Source organism: Diaphorina citri, unplaced genomic scaffold, assembly GCF_000475195.1.
Source record: "Diaphorina citri unplaced genomic scaffold, Diaci psyllid genome assembly version 1.1 scaffold534, whole genome shotgun sequence".
In the NCBI taxonomy this organism is placed as follows: Eukaryota; Metazoa; Arthropoda; class Insecta; order Hemiptera; family Psyllidae; genus Diaphorina; species Diaphorina citri.
Window position 1 is genome coordinate 54,344 of NW_007377968.1, and position 17,019 is coordinate 71,362.

Here is a 17,019-nt window from a genome sequence, read left to right on the forward strand (position 1 = left end):
GGGAAAAAATACTCGTAGGTACTATAATTTTCTTAGAGAAAAAGAGGAAAAATAAATAAAAATATCCGACCTAGATTTTTTGTCGTACAATAGGGCGTGTCAGATGTCTTCATTTTCTAAGAAGAAGAAGAAGAAGAAGAAGAAGAAGAAGAAGAAGAAGAAGAAGAAGAAGAAGAAGAAGAAGAAGAAGAAGAAGTACAAGAAGAAGAAGAAGAAGAAGAAGAAGAAGAAGAAGAAGAAGAAGAAGAAGAAGAAGAAGAAGAAGAAGAAGAAGAAGTTGAGGAGGAGGGGGAAGAAGGGAAGATCTTGAGAAAATAAAAACGGAACGAGAAACCTTCGAAAAATATTCCTTACCTATGTAGGTACATTACATACCTACAATCTGTACACATCGAAAATAAGGAAATAATAAATTTGGAGTGAGAGAAGCTTTCTAGAAAAGTGAAAATCCATGACGAGTGACCAGAACACAAACACAAGATTCAATGTAGGAGGATTAGGAGGGATTGGGATACTTACACACGGGATTAATGTAGTGGAACGGAACACTGGGATTTTCGCATCTTGTGAACCTCAAGAGCAAAGGACAATACTATTGGTATTGGTACGGAGGCTGAATAGTAGTGGAACGGAACACTGGGATTTTCGCATCTTGTGAACCTCAAGAGCAAAGGACAATACTATTGGTATTGGTACGGAGGCTGAATATTAGAGCCCCAAACATAGAGGGTACAGTAGTAGAACTTTCCAATGAAGTTAAATATCTAGTAATAACCCTAGATCATAAACTTAATTGGAATAAACATCTAGAAAAGATTTCCAAAAAAGCAACAGCGGCAACATGGACATGCCGCAGGCTCTTTGGAAGAACTTGGAGGCTTCTCAAGTTCTCCTGGGTAGAATTAGTCATGACAAGAACACTTCAATCCATTTGGTTACATTTACACCATTAGACACAAGAGTAAGTAGGGATAGGTACTATAGCCTGTTCTCAAGTTCTCCTGGGTAGAATTAGTCATGACAAGAACACTTCAATCCATTTGGTTACATTTACACCATTAGACATCCCAAACAAATATTTGCCTGAGTGTAATATAGTCTGTAAGGTATAGGTACTCACTAAAATGACCGTTGTAAACAAAATGGCGGACGGAGGGCCCTAATTTTCAGTATAGTAACCCATGACAGTATTAGGTATAAACACATGAAAAAAAGTTGCTTTGAAATATCACTAGCAGAAAAAAATGAAAAAAATAAATTCCCGATACTTATTTGACAGAATGTATAAGTAGGTATACAAACATATTTTAAGATATTATTTAGGTAGGTATTATAATAATTCTGTGCTCATTCTAGCATTACATATTGCAGGTACCTACATACATAATTACACATGGGAGGGAGAGGTGCATTTAATGATTACTGTGGTACTTTGCCAAACTAATTACCCACCTACATAGATACCTAATCTAGGCATACAGCAGTGCGCCAGGCTAAGTTCCAGCCTCAGAGCATACAATGTACACGAAACATTTCCAAGCTTTTTTTAATTATTTTGCCCTTGTCATACGTAACTCCGTTACTCTTCCATACCTATACTGTCATGAAATATGTATAGTAAAGTATGTGTTGCGTATACGCGCCTGATTTGAACACATTACTAACAAGTAAGAAAACTATCCCTACGCGTTCTATCTATGCCTACCTAAATATTTTTGATAGGCCTCTCTCCTCTTAGTATAAATAGTTAGTTGTCACAAAAGTTCGTTCCAATCACCACACTTGAAGTACCTAATTTTTCTTACGTTTATAAACCCATCTTTTCATAAAATAATTGATTTAAATAACCCCTTTTCCTAACCAATCTAACCCCTACAATTACCTATCTTAAGATGTAAAATAAGTGCCAGTGCAGGATTATTCTTCTACTTCCTCATCATACAGTCCACAACTTCTTCAAGGGCCGGCCCAGGATTCCCAAGGACTTTCATCACGGTAAGCTCTTCAGGAAATCTGTGTTCCTTTTCGTTGATTGACCCGCTGCCCTGAGCCAGCCCCACCAGTATGTAAATGGCGATAAGCTATACTTGCTTATTATGCCTGAGAAATTTCAAAGTTCAATGAGCATTTACATAAGAGGTAGAAAAAAAAGGACTTGAAAATCACTCAGTTTACGATTGACTGATCTATTCAGTTAACAAAATTATATAGAAACTTGAAAAAAAAAAAAGAAATCTAAAAATGGTCAAAAGTTGCACTGGGCTCAGACCTCCGCCCATAGACAGAAAACAAAATTTTGAGGTTATTATTGCCCGAACGAAGTGAAAGTCTACGTTTGAACTCGACCGCTTTGCATTCAGTTTGGATATTTGTGTCGCTATAGGGTATAGGGGAACACGGGGTAAAACGATACATCGGAGCAAAACGACACCCCGCCCTTTTTAGGAGCTAGGAAGTGCTGACCTCTCTTGGATGGACCAGGAACTATTCCTGCAAGTGTTATCTTTGTTTTGATCTGTGGTTGATTCTTATTATATCTTTTGTTTTCGAAGAGTACGGAGGTTTTTTTCGATTTCACGGGTGCTTGATACAATTTTTTCATGATTTCAAATCACTGTCAGTAATACTATTTTAATAGTTTATTAATATTTTGTTGATTCTTATTATAACTTTTGTTTTCGAAGAGTACGGAGGTTTTTTCGATTTCACGAGTGCTTGATGGAGGTTTTTTCGATTTCACGGGTGCTTGATGCAATTTTTTCATGATTTTCAAATCACTGTCAGTAATACTATTTTAATAGTTTATTAATATTTTACAATTTATATCGAAATACCTATCGAGGTTAAAATCGAAACTATTTCGTTCTGTCGATTTACTTCGCTATACTGAGGTCGAAACCAGAGTAACTTCGTTGTACTGAGATAATTCTACTTGCTTTTAAGATCACTTCGCTATACTGAGGTTAAAATTCAGTACTCTATGGGAGCATGCATTTGAAGTACACACATGTATCTTCTTCCTAGGACCTATGACTCTCATCACCATCCTCTATGTTCTCATAGGATTCAATCTAAGACATTCCAATCTATTGCGGAAAGGTTCCGTCGGTAGTCATGGTGCTGATAGACAGAGGTGGCGAAATCAAAGTCGGGTGATAAATATGCTAAGTAAGTGAAAAATCTTCAGTATCCTCATTCCTGTCGTCACCCAAACAGGCAATGCTGACTTTTCTCGCACCCTGTATATCTATGCATATGATATGTATTAAGATGGTCTGATATTTACTTGGGTATTTTAGAACTTTCTCCTAATTTTTATTCCCTACCTACTTTTTAACAAATCCGCTCAGACTCTCGCGACACGGACAGTCCATCTGTTCAAAGGCAAAGTTAAATCACTGACTAAAATAAGCCCTCGGTAAGTAAAGAAAAGACAAAGGAAGAAGAGTGGGGGTGGGGGTCGCAATGCAGAGGATTGAAACAGCTTTCTCAAAACTTTGCTTTTTATTTTAACTTGCGTGATAATCTGCTTACTTCTGGTAAAATCTGGCACTAACTAAATTCAACGTCACAAATTATATGGCCTAAAACTTTACACTTGGACAAATTTGATATGAGCATGTGTGTGCGTTCTACAGGAGTCAAGTCATGGACGCTGAACGTTTTACTTCATTTTTGATAACTCCTTCATGGGAGATCCAAGAAAAAGAAGGCGTTATAACTAACCCAGGGCGGATTTTATCCTCCTAAGATATGGTTCATCCTCGGAGCGGCTGGCTTTCTCCTATCCTGTCTTTCTTCTCTCTTCGATTTCGGTACGATAGTACCTTAGCAGTTACATTGATATGAGCATGTGTGTGCGTTCTACAGGAGTCAAGTCATGGACGCTGAACGTTTTACTGGTAACATCTGGCACTAATTAAAATCAACGTCACAAATTATAAGGCCTAAAACTTTACACTTGGACAAATGCTGACAAATTTGATATGAGCATGTGTGTGCGTTCTACAGGAGTCAAGTCATGGACGCTGAACGTTTTTCTGGTAACATCTGGCACTAATTAAAATCAACGTCACAAATTATAAGGCCTAAAACTTTACACTTGGACAAATGCTGACAAATTTGATACGAGCATGTGTGTGCGTTCTACAGGAGTCAAGTCATGGACGCTGAACGTTTTTCTGGTAACATCTGGCACTAATTAAAATCAACGTCACCTTTATTTTAACTTGCGTGATAATCTGCTTACTTCTGGTAAAATCTGTGATCTGGCACTAACTAAATTCAACGTCACAAATTATATGGCCTAAAACTTTACACTTGGACAAATGCTGACAAATTTGATATGAGCAATGAGCATGTGTGTGCGTTCTACACGGAGTCATGGACGCTGTACGAAAAAACCACTAAAAAGTTAGAGGCATTCGAAATGTGGCTGTACAGAAGAATACTCAGAATATCATGGACCCAACACGTAACAAACAAAGAAGTGCTACGAAGATTAAAGAAGAACAAGCTGGGTCCGTCCCTCCGGGAATTTTTTAGCCCGTAGTGTATTCGATCGTGATTAAAGAAAATCAGTACGTATGTACCTACCTAATTTGTTTGATATTCAGTTTATTATTATTCTTGATTTGATTTTTTGATTTTACTTTCATGTAATGATTTAAAATTAGTACGTATGTACCTACCTAATTTGTTTGCTATTCAGTTTATTATTATTCTTGATTTGATTTTTTGATTTTACTTTCATGTAATGATTTAAAATCAAGACTAGAGCCCGTTCTCCCTTTATTCCCAATATAAGGCTCAAGTCACCCATCCATTTATTGGCCTTGCTCGGCGTAGCTTAACATAGATAACGCTAAAACCGGTCTTAAATGATCGACTGAAGTGTTATCTAAAACTTTCTCGCTTCGAGTTCATAGGTCGTCGCGACAAATTTCGAGATCAGTTATTTGACACAATGTATAAGTATACAAACATATTTTAAGATATTATTTAGGTATTATAATAATTCTGTGCTCATTCTAGCATTACATATTGCAGGTACCTACATACATAATTACACATGGGAGGGAGAGGTGCATCGACTGAAGTGTTATCTAAAACTTTCTCGCTTCGAGTTCATAGGTCGTCGCGACAAATTTCGAGATCAGAGCTCATTTGTGTGAGAAAATGTGAAAAAAAAATCCCCCAAAAACCACCACCACTTTTGAATTCCTGGTAAAAAGACCTTTAATTTGGTCGACTAGGTTTGGATAAGTCCTTCTATGGGGTCAGACAGACAGAGTGACAGACTGACAGACGATACCGAAGCGAATACAATAGCCCGTCCCTTATACCTTTTATTATTACTATTGTAATTTAATAAAGGAAGGACGGGCTAAAAAACCATGCCCACCACTTTTGTGTTCCTGGTAAAAAAGACCTTTATTTTGGTCGACTAGGTTTGGATAAGTCCTTCTATGGGGTCAGACAGACAGAGTGACAGACTGACAGACGACACCGAAGCGAATACAATAGCCCGTCCCTTATACCTTTTATTATTATTATTGTAATTTAATAAAGGAAGGACGGGCTAAAAAACCATGCAGTCACCGCTCCGTGTCCGCATCCGCATCGTCACTAAACTCACAGGGAATTTCCGTACTTCTTCAATAGGTTTTTTTTTTTACTGAACTACTTGTAGTCTGTGTCACAGACGGAAATACCCTGTGAGTTTAGTTCTACTAGCATTAGTTTCTGAGCTGTTTCCTCCTCAGTCGACACAAACTTGAGCTATGACGCTAAAGTTTTAGACGAGGAGGAATTAGTTATGACGGATTGATCAGTATGTTCTGATTCTGAGTGAGTGAATAGTTCTAGTAGTATTATCATCTCCACCACTGATAAGTTCTAGTAGTATTATCATCTCCACCACTGATAAGTTCTAGTAGTATTAGCATCTCCACCACTGATAAGTTCTAGTAGTATTATCATCTCCACCACTGATAAGTTCTAGTAGTATTAGCATCTCCACCACTGATAAGTTCTAGTAGTATTAGCATCTCCACCACTGATAAGGAAGAAGGTGTCGGGTGCTATTTTTCAAAGGATTATAATGAGCAGCACGTCGTTTTATTAGAAAATTTTCTTCTCTTTGAGAGTTACATTTCAAAGCTCAACAGAAAGAAGATTATTATCTAGGTAGGTATTATGTAGGTATGTAGGTTGTGATGAATGCTAGGACGGACGAGAGATTTCCTTATCTGCATACATGCGATAACATATCACTATATTCTAATCTAGTCTTCAGCTGAATATGTTGTTAGGGGAGGGGGGGGGGGCGGCAATATGGTGTGAACATCACATGATTTCCTATTAAATTATAGAAATGGTGCTATAAATCACTTTTTTCGACTCAGGAAGGCCTAAAATGCATATTTCCACTTATTTCCCGATTCGGACGATTCCATTACTTTCTGATTAAAATAGGTACCTACTCGTAGGTTTTATACCTCAGTCCTCAGTGCATATGACTGATGAACAGTGTCCGATCCTGATCCATGGATAATGATGAGTCTACATGTAATGTAACGTCTAGTGTCTAATCATATAGTGAAATAGTCCCAAACTAAAGTGGACGCGGCACACAAGGGATCAGGAAGAGACGGCCTTAACATAATAATAATAATAGTGTCTGGACATCTCTTTCATGTCTGAGGTCATTGATACAGTGCCCTAAAACTGATCAGAAAAAAAAGGGCGTGTGTTCTATTTTAGCAATGCCCCAAGGCTGGGGCAAAACGGTCTTTTTTGGTATCCTCATAAAAATATTTTTAGTTTTTTTTTTTCCAGTGATACATATATTGTTCTTGTCTGATCTAATTTGTTGCCAAAATAATACTTTATTTTGTTACAAAATTACATATCTGCGTGACTTTTATTTTTTTAGTTGGGACCTCATAAGCACTAGATGTGTCATTTTACCCCGTGTTCCCCTACTCCTATTTGTATCTACCTAATACAGAGACCTAATGCACGTGAAAAAATTACTCCCTTAAGTTTTCTTACAGTTTTATTATGACTGTATTGGTTTCTGTTTCAGGCAACTCAATACAGCGTCATACCTCAATCCCAGCCTTCAGTCATTGTCAATCACACAGCAATACTATTAGATGACAATTTGAGGAACAGTAGTAGCTTCAGTATATCATGTCCTGTTGTAAATATTAATAATCGAGCTTGTAAAAAATTGTATGATCGCCTGGTATCCAGTTTGTATATGCAATATGCACAGTTAAAACAAGAGCTTGTAAAAAAAAGGGTAAAAAATTGTATGATCGCCTGGTATCCAGCTTGTATATGCAATGTGCACAGTATAAAACAAATCTAGGATCTGTAAGGTAGAGCATCTATGTAGGTACCAACTTTTATCGTTCTAAGAAATTCATCACATTTGACATCATGGACCTTCCATGTCTGAATTGCTTTCTATTGTGTTATATCATGAATCTCTCTACTGGGCTTCCCAACCAAAGTGCCGCGAGATTTCTAAAACGTAAACAAAAATTGACCGCAAATAAATAGTTTATATCATGAATCTCTCTACTGGGCTTCCCAACCAAAGTGCCGCGAGATTTCTAAAACGTAAACAAAAATTGGCCGCAAATAAATAGGTAGGTAGGTACCGTAAGATTACATTAATATGTACCTAGGTGTCAGGGGTATGAATCGTATATTGTACCAAAGGAAGGGGGAGGGGGTTGTTTGGAACAGTTCGTTTTGTCAGAGTGGCACCAAAGGGTTTACTCCTGAAGAAGGGTTTTGCGAAATCAGAAAGGTTGGGAACCAATATGCCTAGGTATGGGCGGCCACGATTGCTTACTTTTTAATACTCGTTTTTACTTTCCTTATTTGTTTAGTTGCTGTGGTGGTAGCATTTTTCATTTGCTGGGCGCCATTTCACGCTCAGCGTATCTTTGCATTCAAAATGAATCTCCTGTATGCGAATGCCCATGAGGCCCCGCAACATCTAGTGGAACTGTACGATATCTTATCAACTATTAGTGGAATTCTCTACTACCTGTCTCCTGCGGTCAATCCGTTCCTCTACAACATCATGTCCAATAAGTTCCGAGAAGCTTTCAAGGTAAGTACCTAATATATCTACATATTATGTATAGGTAAAACATAATATGTAGGAGTATGTTAACTTCTGAGCATGATTGGAGACTACGCTAAGCATGCTCAGAGAATGATTATTTATACCTACCTGGCTGGTCGTAGCATGGTCATCCTGTAGTTAGGTACGTCTCTCATCAGATGGGCGAGAAGAGACACAATACTAATACTTCTCATTTAGGTGCTGAGTCAACAAGAGAACACCAGAAAGTAATCCGTTGAAATACCTATTTGAAAAGCGAGTGCAAATTTTTGTCGATAGTGGGGATCGAACCCGGGATATGTTAATATCATAAGTATGATAAAATCTGGTGTAGTCGATATTGAGGTTGATAGATACACGGTAAATTTAAGAAAATGTAAATAGGTATTTACGCTTTAAGAAAATTTACCCACATGCCTGCTACACCGTAAATAGAATAACTTTGTTTTTTTTTTTTCTAGAGAAACTTCGAAGAGATGGAAAATTCAAAGAGATTTAAATTTTGAAGAAGAAAATCTCTGGACCTTTCTAAATTTCGTCAATTTTTTGCCTTCATTTTATATGGTAAAAACAGACGAATTTTAAAAAGGTTGAAAGATTTTTTTTTTTTTTTAATTTTTACAAGTAGTAAATTAATGTTCTGCCCTTTTCTGCAGCACCTTGGTTCAAAATGGTGTAACAATACACCTTTCTAACTTTCTTTTTTAAATAAATCCCTGTAAGTACTTGAGTACTTTTAGGGAATTATTCTATCTTGCACAAAATTGATTCTTGTTTTTCTTTTTTATTCACTGGGTAAGTAGGTTAAGGTAAAGCAGGTATGCGGTCTTGTGGAATAAGTTTGAAACTTTATATGTACGAGTACATCAAAGGAAATTAATAAAATGATTGCACGAAAAAAAGAGAGAGAAATGCAAAACTGTAAACAGCAGTTTGAAAAAAAAAAAAAAAAAAAAAAAAAAAAAAAAAAAACATGGAGTTGAAGATACCAATGGGATTACATCTTTTAGGATCTGACTCATTGACAGAGTAGTAGTTCACTGTAGATTTCCCCCACAGGTACGCTCCGGAAGCTATCCTGGGCACATTCTCCCGCCAGTCAGACGTCTGGTCATACGGAGAAGCACACGTATGTGTATGGCATGTAACATGTGTATGGCATGTAACATACCTTCCAAGGTATAGGTACATGAAAAATTACAAAATTAACAGTAGGTATGTACGAACTGAACTACATACGAGTACATCTCTATAGTTTGTATTTTGAAATGGTTAAATCATTGAAAATGTAGAAGGAGTATGAAATAGGTACCTACCTAACATGAAAATACCCCCTCCTCTCTCTCTCTCATTCTCCGGCCTTTTCTTTATTCTCAAATCAAATTATTAAATCAATCTTTTCAAAATATCCTATTATCCTCTGATAGATTCATAGACAAGGTATCTACCTATACGATAAGTAATACAGAAATCTACATCGCATCGGTAGGTGACTAAAAACAAGTAGGTAGGTAGGTACCTAGTGTTTTGGTCTGACTATATACACCCTGTATAATGGGAACAACTCTGGTCACCTGGTGCTCCGTTTTGCTTCTTTCTCCCAGCTACCTACAGATTTTCAAATTGGATTTGTTAGGTTACATGCTTTGCAAGTTTACAAGCTCGAAAACAATTTGACAGGTGTCACTTTAATTCCGCCTGAGTGTATACCTCCCTCCACTATGGACAGTCTATATAGCTATACCTAAATAGTCTATAGCTATACCTTACCAATCTGTAAAAATAAAGAAATCTTAAAATTCCAAGCCCATTTTTTGGCTGTAAAGTTTCGTCGGGTCAGTTAAAATCGTCTATTTTCAATCCCCACCACAGAAAACCTACTGTTGTTTGTATGTATAGAGTTCTTGTAGGTTCTCAAGAACCTCTATATCTATAGGTAGATATTAATGCTGGACATGAGCTGTTCATCCTGTTCAGCTGTTTATTCTGTTTATCCTCAGTAACCAATACCTATAGCTATGTTTACTCTCTAATCCCTATGCTTTCCACTAACTCATGCTATTGAACTCTGTTTGCTTTCCACCATCCTTCTCCCTACGAGCAATTCCACAGTTTTTCATTTTTTTTTTCACTCGCATTTTCGTTACATATCCACCCATTATCTCTATTCCAACATTCCTTTGTTTGCCAATAGATATTATTTCCCTTCTTTGCTCAGTTATTTTTGTTGTTGTTGTTGTTGTTGTTGTTGTTGGTGGTGGTGGTGGTTTTTTTCTACATAGCTACCTATTATTTAAATATACAATATGTTGGTATATTATACATACATACGAGTATGTATTATAAAAAACGGAATTCATCTAAAAAAATTGAACAAAGAAAAACGAAAGGGTGTTTCACCACTTTTTTTTTCGTAGCGATAAACCGGCTGCTATGTTGGTTGCACATTATCTACGGAAATGCAACTGACTTCCTCAACTTGTGTAGTGTGTTTTGTACCTTTAGTAAGAGGCGTACACAGATTTATGATCACTCGATTTTTATCGGTTCGACTTGGATGGGCTGGTCATTCACTATCAGGCAGACCTGACAGGTCGCCTTAGAGACTTATTATTGCTGACATACAACATCAGGTAGACCTGACAGGCGCACCTGTTCAGGTGTAGGTACCCATCAGATTTACCTGATAATAGTGAATGGCCGGCTTTAACGGAATTAGTTTGAGTTCGCTATCTTAAGATAATTAAATCTCGATAAAGAGGCCCCGAAAGAGGGATCTCGGGCCCCAAATGACTTCGTTGTATCTATTCTTTTTACTTCGCTATACTGAGGTTTTTGCCTCTGGGAAGGGAAATCGACTTTTCTTCCTTATATATCAAGGTTCCACTGTACCTATAGGGGAGACTGTTCCACCATGGGTCGAAAAAATTCGGAAAACCATAACTCGGTGTGTGTTTACTCTGGAGTCCAGTTTTCAACATGCTATATTAATCATCGAGCTTGTAAAAAATTGTATGATCGCCTGGTATCCAGTTTGTATATGCAATATGCACAGTTAAAACAAGAGCTTGTAAAAAAAAGTGATGATAGTGAATGGCCGGCTTTAACGGAATTAGTTTGAGTTCGCTATCTTAAGATAATTAAATCTCGATAAAGAGGCCCCGAAAGAGGGATCGACTTTAAACTTGTATGCAAATTCTTTAGATTTTTCTAGGCCTTTCGTATTGTTCCCCATCACAAATGATTCTCTATCAAAGAATGGAGGATTCCTCTATTACAGTAGATGATTAGTATTTCAGCTAACCCATGCTTTCCCTAGTTATCAGACCATGTTTCTACAAGTAACCCTTTATAGCACAGTGATAGTGATTACTTGTACATATTAACCCTTGTGTTCCCAGTGTACATTCAGCTGTGTAGTTTGTTTCGGTGGAACCAAGCCCCCCTCCCGTATCCCCTCCATGTATTCAAGTTTCCCCCTCCGCTCTGCTACAAGATTATCACTCGGGGAACATCGGCTATGCTCGCGACGACCTACGAGAACTCGCCTGACCAGTGTTGTAGAGCCTAGTGAACAGGTGAGAACACCATTACCGGTCAACAAGCATCTAAAGCCTGTGTCCACACATGGTCGACGAGGTGAATCTACATATGTTGTCGAGACAGTGTGGACGGTTTCAGTCGACATCGATCGACGGGCGTCGACTATGAGTGGACACAGCTTAAAAAACTAAAAGCTCTATTATTGTTCGTGTAGGTACATGGTTGATTTTGAAAATACAACTAGTACTGATTACTATCAAGAACTATGTTTCTGTTCCCAGATGATTCCTCTCAAGGTTGGTAGATCCAACAGTAACAGTGCTGCCATTGATCTAATAGCCAGCAACAGCTCAAATGCTAACGGTATAGCCCCACCCAAGCAATGCAATACGATCCATACAATAAGCAATAGTAGCTTGCAAGACCTGGATCAGACTGAATTTACAGGAAAGGATTTAGCCAGTTACATGGGGGAACTCAATAACCGATAGACTTCCCGACATCGACAACATTTGCGGATAGTGTAGATATCTTCCTTCAGGTTCAACAGCAGCATACTAGGATTAATCCGTTTATCCTGAGATTGTATCTCTCCTTTTTCTTTTGAATGTCAATCAACCAGTTTTTCATTAGGTTCAATGAACTACAGGATATCAGATCTGAATGTAACATTTGAACACAATAAACTGCAGAATCTGACTGAATGTAACATTTAAACGCGATAAACTGCAGAATCTGAGAGTTGTATGTAACATTTAAATGCGATAAACTGCAGAATCTGAGAGTTGAATGTAACGTTTAAATACGATAAACTGCAGAATCTGAGAGTTGAATGTAACGTTTAAATACGATAAACTGCAGAATCTGAGAGTTAAATGTAACATTTAAATACGATAAACTGCAGAATCTGAGAGTTGAATGTAACATTTAAATGCGATAAACTGCAGACTCTGAGAGTTGAATGTAACGTTTAAATGCGATAAACTGCAGAATCTTAGAGTATAAGCAAGCAACTAGTTTGCTCATTTTTTACTTTCCTTGTCCTATATTGTATTATTATTTTAGTATCTTATGTAAATAAGTACCTATAAGTACTATTGCTGTCATTGATATAATGATGCTGGATACAACTTTTCGTTACTCAAATACTCACAACTAATAGATTATTCTTCAGGTTACAAAGGTGAGTAGTTATCATTAAACCATCACATAAATTCAAGGAGAAACGTTTATTTTTCAAGGCCTAATGTAGTTTATTAAAAATACTCATTTGAGATTTCAAACTTCGATTTCGGGACGATAAGACCATAGCAGTTACAGTTCCCTCTGTCAAACCTCTTAAAAAAAAGTTGACCCCATGATGCCGTCCCTGCTAGAGCTAAAAAAATAAAAAAAATGCGACCCAATAGAAAAAAATTAACTGGAATACGTTTGTATAATGATAGTTTCCCCCCCCCTTCAAATATTAGAGTGTAAATAAATAAAATCAAATTTCAAGATATTTCGAGTGCATGGCTTTTGGGGGAACCTAAAATTTAACATCAGAAATCGAACCAGAACCCTGAACCTCAGGCGTGCTAGACGAGTACCTACGACACCTACTCGGTTCCAGAAGGAACTTCGTACTTTGGGTACATTTCAATCTTTTCAGGCATTTTCAATTTAATAGGTCTTACAGAAGGGAAAAAACTTTTTTGTGAAATGTGGACTTCCTTTAACGAGCTCTAGGTCACTAAGTAATGCTAATAATTATTATTAATAATAAAGAAACTGTAGCTACTTGTTCAGAAGTCACATCAATAGAAAATTGCTATAAAAAGGAGCTGCCACAAATGAGCCTATACCCGTATGCCGAGAGTTACCGAACGAAAACCCGAATATCTACGACTCGCTCGCCTACTCGACTCTCGAGTGAGAAATCGGCGTGATGTAATTTCCAATATTCAACTCGATTAATTTCCACTTGAGTTATAACTCGAGTTGGAAAATAATCGAGTAGAAAATAATCGAGTTGAAAAATCTCACTTGAGTCCCATCACTAGAGAAACTGTAGCTACTTGTTCAGAAGTCACATCAATAGAAAATTGCTATAAAAAGGAGCTGCCACAAATGAGCAGTGTTATTATAGGGTTACTCAAACTCAAATAACCAAATTATCCCAACCCCATAATTAAGAATCCGGATTGCAAAACCCCAAAATAATGCTAGGATTGAAAAAGTTGGATTCTATCCAGCTTCTAAGTACATACCTAGCAGGTATATAAAATCCTGGTCCTGGATAGGTAAAACTTTTTTTTAAAGTTGATCCCCTTGGGCCCACCCCTGATAGTACTGAAAAATTGATATCCCCTTAAAACAAGTTCCCCTCAAAAATAAAGAAATACCTATGTGTTTTAGCATTTTCCCAAATTTCAAACGGTTCTTGAGTTTTCAGGGTTGGCAAATTTTTTATTAAACACCCTGTAGAAGCATTAAGGCACTAAGACATGTTTACTTTTTATTCCAAATCCAAGTCAAGGCTAGCCTAACCCTGTGCATCACCACACCCTTAGTGTCCTGGAAATTTTGAGGCTAGTTTCTATCTAAGCCATGAAGGTAAAAAATAGAAGGATCCATTTCAAATCTAAATGTCTAAAGATTGGAAAACAGTATCTGGTGTTTATGAACAAGACTATGCTAGGAACTTTAAATCTAAGCTTGTGAATGCTTGTGTTTACAGAAGGAAAGAGTTTTTCAGCCTAGAATAGGGGTACCTAGATGAAGAATGTTTTAGTAGGTAGATACTATTTTCCAACAATTTTCAGATGGAATTTAAACATGACAACCTCTCAATTATTTCAAAACTGCAAGCTATTGAGGATAAAATATCTGGAAACAAATTGAAAACTGAATCTTTAGAGAGTAAGAGAAAGAACAAAACATTCCATAAAGATTATGTAACATGGATATCATCAGACGAAGAGAAGGATGAGGATCACAGGAGTAAAAAACCAAAGAAGAGGAAATCAAAGTTAGCAGACTCTGACTGTGCAGATGATAGTGATTATGAACCATACTATCTTCAAACTAATGAATTTGCTCCCAAGATTAAGAGAGGAAGAGGAAGACCAAAGAAACTCAAGTTAACTGGGGATAAGGTAAGAAAAAATAGAAAGTAATAAGTTCACTTCTCAGTGGCAAAAAATATGTAGATATCTTACAAATGTTGTTGGATGACCATATTTACAATTAGATCCTAATATGCCACACACAAACATTCATTTTTATAATATTAGATTATGTAGGTACCTACATGTATGAATATAAAATTGCACTTGAATCAAAAGTAGAGAAAGGGAAAGAGGGAGATCGAAAGAGAAAGGAGATAGATGGAGAGGGGAGAATAAGAAGAGAGAAGTATAAAGAAGAATAAGAAAAAAAACTTGTAATGACTACTGACATTTTTTTTTTATCTCAAAAATCCGTTTTATCTACAAAAATAGAATAAGACTAAAGGATAAACTGACATGCAGAAATTTTTAAAAAATAGGTAAATTATAAGAGAAAGAAAAAATAAATGAATTTGATATTAACAAGAATAACAATCAGTATAAAACATTAAAGTCATAAGGATTAGCTCACAATTTTTAACTGAACATGGCATTGTGTAGGTTTTCTATTTCACCTTCTCTTTCTTTCTCCCGCTTCTTCTGAACTTTATAGGCTTCATAATCAGCATCATCTGTTTTGAACTCATGTCTGCAGAGAGGACAAGTGCTTGTTTTTTCCAACCATGGCAGAATACATGTGGAATGAAATGTGTGCTTGCAGTCAAGCTTCTTGGCACTTTCACCAACCAAGAATAATTTCAAACAAATGGGGCAGGAACTCTCTGAAGACATAGGTAATATTGAAAAGGATGACAAATTCTCAACAATTCTTGACACATTAGAAGAGTTGTATTCAATGCCTTCTTAGATTTGATGGAGTCATAACTACTTGACATATATCACAGCCCCCTCAAGGTTTTGCCTTGGGCCCCTAGTTCAAGAGTGCAGGGGTGAGATATGCTGATGACTAAAGGTGTGTTCAAACACAAGTGATTGACAAGGTTAATCTAAGTTATTGGGGCAGTGTGGACAGTTCAGTCAACTTCAATATCAATGTCAATTAACAGCTGGTTGACTATGTGTGAACATACTTTAATCAAGACTCTCCGTTACACCTGTGCCCTCTTGGAACACATAGGTTGTGTTCAAACACAAGTGATTGACAAGGTTAATCTAAGTTATTGGGGCAGTGTGGACAGTTCAGTCAACTTCAATACCAATGTCAATTAACAGCTGGTTGACTATGTGTGAACATACTTTAATCAAGACTCTCCGTTACACCTGTGCCCTCTTGGAACACATAGGCTGAGCTTGACAGTTTACTATGGAAACAGATCCTGGAAGAGAATGTGAGTAGATACTTATACCTACTGATTTTGTGTAAGATCTTCTATAATTACCCTATATTGGATTTGAGAGAAGCAAACTTACCAGGTTCGTGAGATGTGACTTCCTGCAAACTTTTTACAAATGCTTTGGATGCAGGTGGGGGGAGTTCATCGTTAAATTCATATGGATTCATCCCAAAATCTCTGAGCAGTCTGGCTAGATGCAGCATATGATTTGGTGTCTCCCCTGGTCCTAATGGTGCAATATTGAACTCATCAAAGTAATCAGACATGGTAATACAGTTGAAAAGGATTACTACACTATGAATTTAAGCTTGAGTAGAACTTGAGGTTTTTTGTAACTTGGTGATAAGTACTTGGGAAATTATTACACAAATAATTACCTACAATGACTACTAGAAATTAGAGTTATAACAGCTAATCAAATTCTATCTTCAGATGACTGGAACTTTTTCTACCAATTTTTGAATTTCCCGGTTTTGGTTTGTTTTTGTTTCGACCATAACGTGTAGAAGAGAAGAGTACACGTTATGATGTACAGGGTTGCCAGATACGATGAGTCGAAAATCCCACAGCCGATTTGGTCCCTCCTTGGATTTCTCAAATCTCAAATCACATCTGGCAACCCTGATATGTGAGGAAGGCGAAGGCAGAATGGCAGAAAGGAATAAAGGATTAAAATCTATCAATCCTATTAATTTTGATAACAATTGTAATAATCTAATAATAGTGAAATAATACATAACTTCCACAGAAAAAAGTACTGCTACCGGCTAAAGAATTGTTACTTTTACATTGTTGTTAACATCTTTCTGGAAACACTGGAACGGGTCACTTGAAACACAAGGGCTGTTCAATGATTTGATGATGGCATCTGATTTCAACAGGT

The 17,019-nt window shown here is 37.0% G+C and overlaps 2 protein-coding genes across 2 annotated transcripts in view; one reads left to right on the forward strand and one right to left on the reverse strand.

Annotated features, from left to right (window-relative positions):
• LOC103509842 (pyrokinin-1 receptor-like) overlaps positions 1 to 13,148 on the forward strand; it is a 41,871-nt gene extending 28,723 nt beyond the window's left edge. Inside the window, exons 5-8 of the mRNA XM_026824066.1 lie at positions 2,975 to 3,168; positions 7,908 to 8,134; positions 11,551 to 11,727; positions 11,974 to 13,148. Of these exons, the coding sequence (XP_026679867.1) occupies positions 2,975 to 3,168; positions 7,908 to 8,134; positions 11,551 to 11,727; positions 11,974 to 12,183 (808 nt within the window). The 3' untranslated portion in view covers positions 12,184 to 13,148. The remainder of the gene's footprint in view (positions 1 to 2,974; positions 3,169 to 7,907; positions 8,135 to 11,550; positions 11,728 to 11,973) is intronic.
• Positions 13,149 to 15,132: 1,984 nt separating this feature from the next.
• On the reverse strand, positions 15,133 to 16,615 carry LOC103509834 (E3 ubiquitin-protein ligase RNF181). Its single transcript, XM_008474466.3, has 2 exons — positions 16,213 to 16,615; positions 15,133 to 15,563 (listed from the first exon to the last, which is right to left on the reverse strand). Exons 1-2 carry the CDS (start codon positions 16,400 to 16,402, stop codon positions 15,319 to 15,321), a joined length of 435 nt encoding a protein of 144 aa, XP_008472688.1. The 5' UTR covers positions 16,403 to 16,615; the 3' UTR covers positions 15,133 to 15,318.
• Positions 16,616 to 17,019: the final 404 nt, after the last annotated feature.